This window comes from Genypterus blacodes, unplaced genomic scaffold (assembly GCF_046128005.1).
Source record: "Genypterus blacodes isolate CSIRO-AG114 ecotype Tasmania unplaced genomic scaffold, CSIRO-AGI_Gbla_v1 ptg000585l_1, whole genome shotgun sequence".
Classification (NCBI taxonomy): domain Eukaryota; kingdom Metazoa; phylum Chordata; class Actinopteri; order Ophidiiformes; family Ophidiidae; genus Genypterus; species Genypterus blacodes.
Window position 1 is genome coordinate 43,574 of NW_027467315.1, and position 11,477 is coordinate 55,050.

The 11,477-nt window shown below is 49.6% G+C and overlaps 1 protein-coding gene across 1 annotated transcript; it reads left to right on the forward strand.

Moving 5' to 3' along the window:
- The first annotated feature begins 1,465 nt into the window (after nt 1-1,465).
- Nucleotides 1,466-11,477, forward strand: efna1b (ephrin-A1b). Its single transcript, XM_076140349.1, has 4 exons — nt 1,466-1,748; nt 10,114-10,409; nt 10,511-10,699; nt 10,797-11,477. Exons 1-4 carry the CDS (start codon nt 1,651-1,653, stop codon nt 10,919-10,921), a joined length of 708 nt encoding a protein of 235 aa, XP_075996464.1. The 5' UTR covers nt 1,466-1,650; the 3' UTR covers nt 10,922-11,477.

The window sequence follows — 11,477 nt, forward strand, 5'->3', positions numbered from 1 at the left end:
GTAGTCTGAGTGAACCCCAGGAGTCACCGGGTAGTTTTGGAGCTGCTGGAACACTATTTGCATTTCAGTCATTCCTTAGAGGAAATCAATACATGTGTACCTGTTTAGAGTGGCGTCCAGTGTCACTGGAGTGAAGGGAGAGGAGGTTCATGTTACATGTAACAGGAATACCCACTTGTTTATGTCAAATTACTCAGAGGTTTACACTCATATGTGACGTCAGTTTTCGGAAGAATTAGTTAGAGTTTATTTCCCATCAGATATGATTCCACTCACTTCTTTCTCTTCTTCCTTGAGATCAAACGTCATAAATTTAAAAGCACCCATACTCATGATTAACCCCCCACTGCCTACAGGCTCCACTGTGTGTGTGTGTGTGTGTGTGTGTGTGTGTGTGTGTGTGTGTGTGTGTGTGTGTGTGTGTGTGTCTTCTGTCAGAGTGCCAGGGCGTGTGTGTGCTTGCCCATCCAAGCCAAGGGACATACAGTCTGACACTCAGCTCATCTTCCTTTACACACACACACACACACACACACACACACACACACACACACACACACACACACAGACACACACACACACACACACACACACACACACACACACACACACACACACAGTTGTTTCCCCAACGCTCTAAAACTCAAGCAGCTAACCCGGGCTGAGCTCCATGCCTGCCTGAGGGAAGCCCTCTGCTGCTGGGGCCCCAGAGTCCCGGTGACTCCCCGTGGTCTGGACTTTATCCAGTCCATCTGTGAGGCTGCACTCTAATGTCAGGCTGTCTGCAGACATGGCTGAGCAGAGACCACGAGATCAGGCCGCCTGATTAGACGGCAATACAGTGCGGTTTACCATCTAACTAACTCTAATGATTACACCAGCGTGCCCAGACAACAACAGCCTCAAAGTACATCCAGTACACACACAACTCTCTGCAGCATCAAGAGTCAGAGCACACACTGACAAACAATGCATACACAATGCAGCGCTGCACTTATGTAAAGACGCACAGTGCAAACAAACTAGCAACCCAGCAACTGAATACAAAGACCCAAGGACAAGCAACACCCTACAGGATTACAGTGTTACAACACAACATGTACATGATGTACACACAGAGATACACAAAAGGGATGGATCTGTTGAAATACAGAGGGGAATTCATGTGATTTTATACATGTCTGATTCTCATAATAACATTTAGAGTTGCCTTAACATTGATTCTGATTAATATACAGCCTATTATTTATTTATTCTATGTTAATTCACTTTAAATCCAACATAATGACAGGCCTGCTGCAGTTGTTTTGGTGGATTTCTGTGTTCTAGTCTTTTAGTGCGGGCAGCAGCTGGAGGGCGTGTCTCTAGTGGGCGGGTGGGCGTGGTCTGTAGATCATCTCCGTCCTCATTAGTGGAAGGCTCCGGGGAGGCGGAGCCAGCGCCTTACAAAACAGCCGACACGCGCTTCTGTCCAACACAGATTTGCGACACACAGTAGTGAAGCTCTACCCACTCAACTGCTTTAATTTGTGCATCTGGAGACTCGAGTTGAACACAAGCTCTTTGTTTCTCTTTCTCTTTGTTTTTACGTCAATAGTCGGTAAATTTGTTGTTGAATTTTACCCGAGGCGCGCGTGCAGAAGCGGAGCTATGGATTTGATGTGTTTGGTGTGTGTGACGCTCAGCATCGGTGCTTGGTTCGCCTCCGCGGAGAGACACAACGTCTATTGGAACAGCTCCAACCCAAAGTAAGTGTGTGTTTGTACTGCATATAAACTAAACTCTCTGTTTTATAAACTAAACTGTCTGTTTGACTTAATGAGCGTGAAGTTGTTCTGTCCGTGCGCTCTGCTGTGTGTGTGTGTGTGTGTGTGTGTGTGTATGTATGTGTGTGTGACGTGTGATTCTGCGTTCTGCTGTGTGTTCGGGCTGGGATGTAACTTAATTAAAGTCTCACCCTGCGCCGTTACGGTGCTTGTGGCGTTTCTTCAGGCCGCTAAAGCGACAAAAACAACACACAAAAACAAACCAAACTCACCTTTTTGTTTTCATTGACGTGTCAGTTGAAAGGTGCGCGTGATGTTCGTGTGTCCCCGTCCACCTTAAAGTCACTTAGCTGCAGGATTATCATCAGGCCTCTCAGCGGGGTGCGTAAACAGATGGGCAGACAGATTCAACACTATATATAACCGCAACACACACACACACACACACACACACACACACACTCAGAAATAATCTGATAGTAATAAATAGACTTATCAGACGGACGAGTACGAACTTGAACATTGACGTTGTGCGAATGGGGTCTGCACCTGTGTGTGTGTGTGTGTGAGACGGATTCAGAACTCCTGTCAGCATTGTTAAATATATTGTGCATACTGTACATTGCACGAAGAAGTTGGTGTGTGTGTATGTGTGTGTAATAGAGAGGGAGAAGGAGCCCATATATTGCTGATTATTTTTGTTTTGTACTAAGTGAATTGCGTGTGTGTGTGTGTGTGTGTGTGTGTGTGTGTGTGTGTGTGTGTGTGTGTGTGTGTGTGTGTCGCGTATTGCTGATTATCTTGTTTTGAGGTCAGGGATGTAACGCGACCCGGACACTCAGCTCGGGATCGATGCCTCTTGACAGACGCGCACAGATTTATTGAGCTTTTAGCGGCATCGAGCCTCGGAGCGGCGGTATTATCTTATATAAAGAGAAGGACGGGACCGCGCTGCAGCCCCGGAGAGGTCGATCAACCACTGGCACCGGGACCAAAGGAGGGCAAAAGCCATTACGGCCTTTTATCCTCTCGTCTTTGATTACGTTACTGAGCCTCTAATTGCTCTGTAGCAGTGACAAAAGACTGAAAGGGAGCAGAGCAACAAGGAAAACAGTTGTTCTGATAATTGGATAAGGGGCTAATGGGAAGGCTGCTGGGGGTGAGTAGTGCTTGTGTCACGGGTTAGTCCATGTGTGACTCAGGGACCACGGGTTGACCCACCTGGGTCACACCTGAGTCACTGCAGACAGAGGAGGGAGGAACTCAGGTAGACACAGAGGAGGAACGGGACACCTGGGCCAAACAGAGAGGAGAGAGGAGGGAAATGGAGCTGGGAGTTTGGGTTTGGGGGAGAAAAGATGGTAAAGATCAGAAAAGGGGGATACACACACACACACACACACACACACACACACACACACACACACACACACTTGGTGGTAGTCCAGTGCAAAGCCAGATTTGAGCTCTTATGGTGATTCTGCCATCCAAGTAGTTACATGAGAGGGAAAACCATATCATAACCCTAAGACCCGGCCCAAGCAGACTAAACATAGGCCGCAACACACACACACACACACACACACACACACACACATGTGGCATCAGTGGCGACAGACGCTTAAATCGGCCAGAGGCCTCACAACGTCGCACGAAGGTTCAACTCTTCATTTCCATCTCTCTCCCCCCGTCTCTCGCTCTCTCTCTCACTCACACACACACACACACACACACACACACACACACACACACACACACACACACACACACACACACACACACACACACACACACACACACACACACACACACAGTAATACATGTCCTTTATTTTGCCACATTTTCCTCCCTAATCTCCATCCCTCCTCTCTTGATCCCCCCTCCCCATCTTCCCCCCTTTTGTCTTCACTCTTTTCTCCGGTGATCAATCCGTCACCTGTTCAGAGGAAGCTGTGGTCGGGCAGCAGAGGCTTCGCCGGATAATTGATGCTAATTGATTTCTGGCTCTGATTGTGAGCGGCGGTGATTTGTCTTTAGGTGGAGGACAGGAAGGAGACCAGATGGCTGCAGTCTGCTCCCTCACGGTGTGTGTGTGTGTGTGTGTGTGTGTGTGTGTGTGTGTGTGTGTGTGTGTGTGTGTGTGTGTGTGTGTGTGTGTGTGTGTGTGTGTGTGTGTGTGTGTTTATTTTCCATAGACTCATTACCATAATTGGTTAATGATCATGAATTAATCACATGTTACAGTCATATGGGGATTTGGTAGTGTGTGTGTGTGTGTCTGTCTGTGTGTGTGTTTCCGTCTGCTGCACGACAGGTGGAGAGGCATGTTTTTTTCTTATTCTGGTCCAGTCTTGTTTTTACAGTACGTGTCTCTGCCTGCGCTGACCCGTGCGTGCCAGTGTGTGTACGTGTGTGTGTGTGTGTGTGTGAGGGAGGGAGGGAGAGAGAGAGACTGTGTGTGTGTGTGTGTATGAGAGAGAGAGATCGTCCCGCCACCAGCTGCCTGTTACTGGAAGTGATCTTATTTTTGTTTTTGACTTGATAGAGGACGTGTGTTTTTCCACGGTTGTGTGTGTGTGTGTGTGTGTGTCTACGTCAGCGTAAAACAGGGAGTGCCGTTACCGTAGACACGATCACCGCCGCCGCCTGATAAATGTCTGACTCACACTTACACACAGACACACACTTGGGGGGGCAAGAGGGAGGACTTGGGTGTTAATATTAGCCTCAGCCAGCATTCCTCCTCCGCTGTTACTATACTCAACTCTGTCAGCTGTGTGTGTGTGTGTGTGTGTGTGTGTGTGTGTATGGGTGTGTGTGTGTGTACCTGTCTGTCCCTCTATCCATCTTCACTCCCTTTCCCCTCTCTAACAGCTGTGTCTCGTCTCAGACTGATCGCTCGCCCCAAGCCCTCCATCTCTCTCTCTCTTTTCCCACTTTTAACACTTTTTACACACACACACACACACACACACACACACACACACACACACACACACACACACACACACACACACACACACACACACACACACACACACACACACACACACACACACACACACACACACACACACACACACACACACACACTCTCTCACACACACAGACTGGTTTTTAACTTGCCATCATTTATCCCCGTGTTATCTGTTGGCTCTGGTGCTGTAATGTAATATTCTGTTTATCTGCGTCCGTCTCTCTGGCTCTGTCTGGCCCGCTGTTATGGAGGCGACTCGGCTTGTCTGAACACGCACACGCGTGTGTACATGCAGCCCCCTGGGACGAGTCGTGGCGGTGGTCCACATGCCCCCCCCCCCACCCAACACCCCCTTTCCTCAACTCCTACATTTCATACATTTTGTCCTTTTTTTCCCCCCACACACACACACACACACACACACACACACACACACACACACACACACACACACACACACACACACACACACAGCCATCCCATATCTATATCCTATATCTTTACACACACTGATGTGAATCCTGTGATGCAACGTAGCTGCGTGTCCTGTGTGTGTGTGTTGGTGTGTGTGTGTGTGTGTGTTGGTGTGTGTTTCCTACTGATATAACTGGTCTCTTACCTAACAGACGCACATACATACCTTCATGCGTGGTCGCACACAGCAGCACCTGTGAGGCCTGTACATGCATCACAGCCCCGTTTGTGGACTTTGTCTCTGTTCCCCCCTCTCCTCCTCCTCCTCCTCCTCCTCCTTCGTCGTGCCCGTGCACCCCTGTTTTCTCTCTGCTCTTCCTCTCTCCACCTTATCTGCGGCCCAGACTTCCTCCCCCTCCCTCTCTGCCCCTCTCCCATCAGTCGCCCCTCTTTCACACACACACACACACCTTCCTCTTGTTTGGCCCCAGTAGTTTTCCACAGAACATCCCAGCGTCACTCCAGACAACAACATGACTCTTAGTATGTGCGGGTGTGTGTGTGCGTGTGTGTGTGTGTGTGTGTGTGTGTACGCTGCTCATTCACAGCATTTCAGTCGTACCTAAGCTCTGCTGTCCACTCACAGCCCTCCATCGCCCCCTAAAGGGTGGAATCAACAACAGTTCTGGGTCTAAGTTTGTTATGTTTTCGGCCTCAGTTCGCTCCAAAACTTGTTTTCGGGGGCAAAAGAAAGTTCCAGATGAAGTCAGCGGGTGAACTTGGTCCCCTTGGCTGTCAGGCAGGCAGACACAGATTAACTCTCTGTGACCTCCTCACATATGAAGCCAAGCATGATGGCCCTGCTCCTTATTCATCTGAGACAGGAGAGGAGGACGGGGGTGAAAGGACGAGGAGGAGGAGGAGGAAGAGGAGGAGGAGGAGAAGCTTTTTGGGGCACAGGGTGAGAGAGGGGTGAGGGAGAAGAAAAGGGCGTTTGTGTGGAGGAAATTAGCCTGGATGAAGGGCGGCGGTATATTATGACAGCATTAAGAGACGAGGCACAACGGAGGCCAGGCGGAGGGGGAGGGGCTTGAGTTCTGAGGGAATAAAAGCCAAGCAGACGGAGGGAGGAGACGGCGGACAGTGATGGATGAAGGGAGGGGAGAACTCTGATGTCTTAACTACACACACACACACATTTGTGAAGTGAACAGAGTTGTGCTGATTCTTCTTCTGCGAGTAGAATTCCCACCAGGCACATTTTGAGACAATGAGACGGAAGCAGGGGGACTTTGGATTACACTGACAGCTAAAGAGACGTCTCAGCGTGTGTGTGTGCGTGTGTGTATGTGTTAGGTTCTAATGGAGCACTCGTGAGCGTCTCCACCCGTTTATTAGCGCTGACAGCTCCTGAGTTGCTGAGGAAGAGGAGGTGTGAAGCAGCCACATCACAGCAAATTAAAGAGGGTATTAAGTGCACACCTTAGAGTGAGTGTGTGTGTGAGAGTGCAAGTGGAGAAATCTGATGAGTGTGAACATTAAACCGCCCCTCCGCCCCCCTGCTGTGACATTCCAGTGTGTGTGTGTGTGCATGTGTGTGTGTGTGTGTGCACATTACTACTGATTACCTGGGGAGCAAATGGTTGGGGACTGCATCTGTTTAGTGTTTCAGTTGCGCCGACTCGCTGTGTGTGCATGAAACAAGTATCCTCAGTGCTGACTCAGTGGGAGTGTGTGCGTGTGAGAAACTGCAACCCTGAACTTTAACCCTGTGACCTGGCTGCCAGTTGTAAATGCAGTCCAGAGAGAGGAGCTGAGAGAGACAGAGCTCCTCTGTCAGGGCTTTCACAACACGCTGACAGCTCAGGGGACAAATGGAGGGACAGCAAAGGAAGGAAGAAAGGAAGAAAGGAAGGAGAGATGGCAGGGAAAGAGAGGGGGGAGGGGGGAAGGACAATGGAAAGACATCAAAGCTCCGGTGAAGGGAGAGAGAAGTGTTGAACAAATCACCTCCTGTCATAACCACCGGAGCTATAACTGCTTTATTGGTTTATTCCTACACTACACACACACAGTTTTGCACACACACACAGGATATTCATACAGACACACACACACATAGTCATACACACATACCTCCCTCACTGACGCAAAACGAAAGTTGCTCAGAAGTGAGACATGACCTTTTGCGGGCGAAAGAAGGAAAGACTCCGGCAACCTTCAGCCCCCTGTGTTTACCCTCAACTCAGCCGCACACACACACATCCGTGCACACACACTCAAATGGAGTGTGTGTATGTGTGTGCGGTGATAAACAGATGTGCTCATGAGCCCGAGGCATGAGACGCCCCGAATATAAGGGTCCTCAGAGAATCCATCACCTATGCAAACACACACACACACACACACTAGTGCACATGTGGAAGAACCAAAGAAAGTAGGCTGCTGTGCAACAATGTGCACACACACATGCACACACACACACACCTGACTTTCTCACGTACGGTACAGCTATCACATTAATGCGACTTTCACTCTGGAGAGAGCCGTCAGTCAGAGGGGAAGAAAGAGAGAGAGGGAGGGAGAGAGAGAGCTTTGATGAGCAAGAGGAGGAGGAGGAGGAGGATGGCATGAGAAAGAGTGGAAGACACGTTGGAAGACAGATTATGGGCTGTGGTCTTGTGAAGCAAAATAACGCAAACAAACTGCGGCAAATGAGCAAGTACACAGGGTAGTGCACACACACACACACATACACACACATACAGTATATAAGCATAGATATATACACACACACACATATGACACAGTGCAGGGAGTGAGCGCTCCACAGGGGGTAAAGGTAGCGGGGGTGAAGAGGCCCTGTAGCCTTCAGGCTCTGTGTCTTTGGGGAGGAAAGTGTATAATTACACCCTGTTCACTCCTCCTCCCCTCCTTTTCTCCACAACACACACTGGCCCCAGACCCCTAACAGCTTTTAATTAGTCAAACCAATGGAGAAGAGGAGGAGGGGGGAGGAAGAGGAGAAGGGGGGTGAGGAGGTGAAGAGAAGGATAAAAGGAGAGTTTTCTTAAGAGCGACAAATTAAATTAGCAACAGAATCTCACAGAATCGACAAGCTGGTGTTTTCTTTTGGGAGGTCAGCGAGACCAAGGGGTCCGGGTGGAGGTGTGTGTGTGTGTGTGTGTGGTGGGGGGGCTTGTAGGGGTTCATGGGTAAAAGTTTTATTCTGCAGAATTTAAAACCAGGCTTTTACTTTGAAGAGAAACCGCCTCGTTCTCTCCTCCAGAGCGATTTACTGAATGGAACAGAGGAGAAGGGAGCAGATTATTCGGCCAATTAAACTGCAACAGACATGCGTGTGTGTGTTTCTTTTCTGTACACGACCACACACACACACACACACATAGACATGCTCGCTTGTTTGGGGGAAAACACTGATTGCAAGTCGAGGGCGGTGAACTTCTCATTAAAGCGAACAAGTGCAAAGCCCAGCTCAGCTAACAATGTGTGTTTTGACAAGGTAGGATCACACTTACTACACACACACACACACGCTGAGCAGGGAGGGGAGGGGTTAGAGAGAGAGAGAGAGAGAGAGAGAGGCCCACATTTGGAGCCAGTGTGTCTGTGTATTTGGCCAGGGGGGTCCTAACAGGAGTCACAACAACTGGAGGGAGGGGTCAGAGCCACCTCGGCCCACGCTTTGATCCCAGGACGCAGACACACAGCACGCAAAAAAAACAATAGAAGAGACACACACACACAGCCAAGAGCTATGCTGTTTGTCACTTTCACCATCTACTCTACCCACACACACACACACACACACACACACACACACACACACACACACACACACACACACACACACACACAGATTGGCTTGTACAGATTAGAGGTTGGGGGCCCCTCATGCTGTAATCACACATCGCCCCCGGGCCTCTGTGCTCAGCTCACATGTTCACTCCTGCTTCATGTAAAAGAAAACAACACAAAAACACACAGTCAGACATGAGAATGAACTCTTAAGAAAACACAGGGAATGTTGCTCATCATCCCAACCAAATGTGAGACTAGCTCTTCATCACTGCAGCTGCACCAATTAAGAGTATCTTCCTCTCCGTCTGTGTGCTTCATCAGGACGAGGAGACAGCCCAGGCTTAGAAACAACCATAAAAGTAAATGAAGGGTAGAGATGAAAAGAGAGAGGAGAAGAAGAAGAAGAAGAGTGCCAGAGTCTGACTGCCTCCACCCACTCTGTCTCTGTCTCTGTCTGTGTCTTTGATGGAATCAGGGGGGAAGATAAACACGGCAAATTAGTACGAAGAGTCGCAAAAGTCATGGCGACAGACGGACGAGACAGAGATAGAGAGAGAGAGAGAGAGAGAAACTGGAAAACAAGTGTGACAAAGGCGGAGGAGGAAGAGCCGGCGAGTTGCGTGGGGTGAACAGAGCGCCGGAGAGCGAGCTGTCACTCAGGCCGCACTGGTTTTGTCGGCAGATGAGACGCGAACCTCTGCCAGAGGTAAAACAGAAAAGAAAAAAAAAGAGGGAGAGGAGAAGAAAAAGCAGAAGTGTTTGTGAAGTCCAAGGCGTGTGTGTGCGTGAGGTGAACGGGTCCGGCCTGATGGGGCTCTTTCTAATTCTGTTGCCGTGGCAGGTTTGCGCAAGCACTTGAACACACGCCAACACACATATCCTGACGTGGCACCTGACTGACAACCTGCCAGCCAGCTGTGCGTGTGTGTGTGTGTGAATGCTTGTTACCTGTTCTTGTCGGTTTCCCTGCGTGTGTGTACTTGTGTTAAGCCAGCCGTGGCTCAGATTTAAGCCAGGCAGGGGTATTGTGTGTCCAACTATTAAGTCTTAATCCCTAACAGACAGAATCTGTGATTGTTGAGAGCCCGTGTCGTTAAACGCCTCTCTCTCTCTCTCTCTTCTGTCTTTCTCTAGGTTTCTGTGGGACGAGTACGTGGTCGACGTCCGCATCAACGACTACCTGGACATCGTCTGTCCCCACTACGACCGCGGCGAGGTGTCCACCCAGCAGGCCGAGCGCTACGTGCTGTACATGGTGGAGCAGGAGGACTACGACGTCTGCAAACCGCAGTCCTTCGACCAACTGCGCTGGGAGTGCTCGCGTCCCTTCGCTCCTCACGGCCCGGAGAAGTTCTCTGAGAAGTTCCAGCGCTTCACCCCCTTCACCCTGGGCAAGGAGTTCAGACAGGGCGAGAGCTACTACTACATCTGTAAGTGTCCGGCTCGAACACAAACCTAAGGCGACATCTGATTTGTTTTGAAATCCGTTCTGTGATTTCTCGGTGTTAAACTTTCCTTGTTTCCTCTCCAGCCAAGCCACTGCATCACCACGGCGAAGAGTGCCTGAGGCTGAAAGTTGACGTGGTCTCACATAAAGGCGCCGCAGGGGCCGCCGCAGGGAAAGGCAAGGCGGAGGAGAGCGTCAAAGCCTCGGAGGGCGGGAAAGCAAAGTTAGCCGCGGCGGGAGGAGTACACAACCCCTCCAACCGGCTCCCAGCAGGTGAGAATTCCTCCTTCACAACACCACGTGGAATAACGCCACATCCATGTGACCCAACCCTAACACTGACCCCTCCCTCTCTGTCCCCTCCCCTCAGATGACCCTGCTGCCATGGAGCCCAACGTCCAGAGGAGCATCGGCAGCTCTGGAGCACGGCTGGTGTCACACTCAATCTCGCTCTTCCTCACCGTCCTGGTCTTATTAGCGCTGACGCTACACTGAGTGCCCCCACAGAGACAATGTTAACCCTGTGCTGACCCAATGCTGGACATTGGCGCCATGAACACTCAAGGGATTTTTTATACAGATTTGTTTTTTTATACGAGCATGGACAGAGTGTGTGGTCGTGTGTTTGGTGTGTTTTTGTGTGTGAATGCAGCTCAGATGGACGTGGAACGTTCCACTGAAGAGGACCTCAAGTTGTTTTTCGTCTGTTGTTTTTTTGTCTATTTATGATTCACGCATTTTTCAAACAGACTCGATCAGCAATGTGCGAAGCAATTAGTGAGTTAATACCAAATTAAGTGGATTAAAGCGATCCTCATCCTGTCTTCACCATATTTCATCCCATTGGTACAGATGTGAGCTAGAATTCTCGAATTCTGAAATCAAAACAGTCAACATTCTCTTGCTCTTCCTCCACATGCAGATAGATTCTCTGTGTTGCAGCTGTTGTATAGATTATGGAGGATGTTGTTGTCATGTTGTGTAGCACTCAGCTCCCGGTCATACCTCTTCCAAAGTCCCCCCGATGCTTCGGAACTAAAATACAACAAAA

Coding starts and splice junctions, on each gene's coding strand:
- efna1b (XM_076140349.1), top strand. CDS start 1,651: ATGGATTTGATGTGTTTGGTGTGTGTGACGCTCAGCATCGGTGCTTGG. Junction 1,749..10,113: donor TGGAACAGCTCCAACCCAAA/GTAAGTGTGTGT, acceptor GTCTTTCTCTAG/GTTTCTGTGGGACGAGTACG. Junction 10,700..10,796: donor CTCCAACCGGCTCCCAGCAG/GTGAGAATTCCT, acceptor CCCTCCCCTCAG/ATGACCCTGCTGCCATGGAG.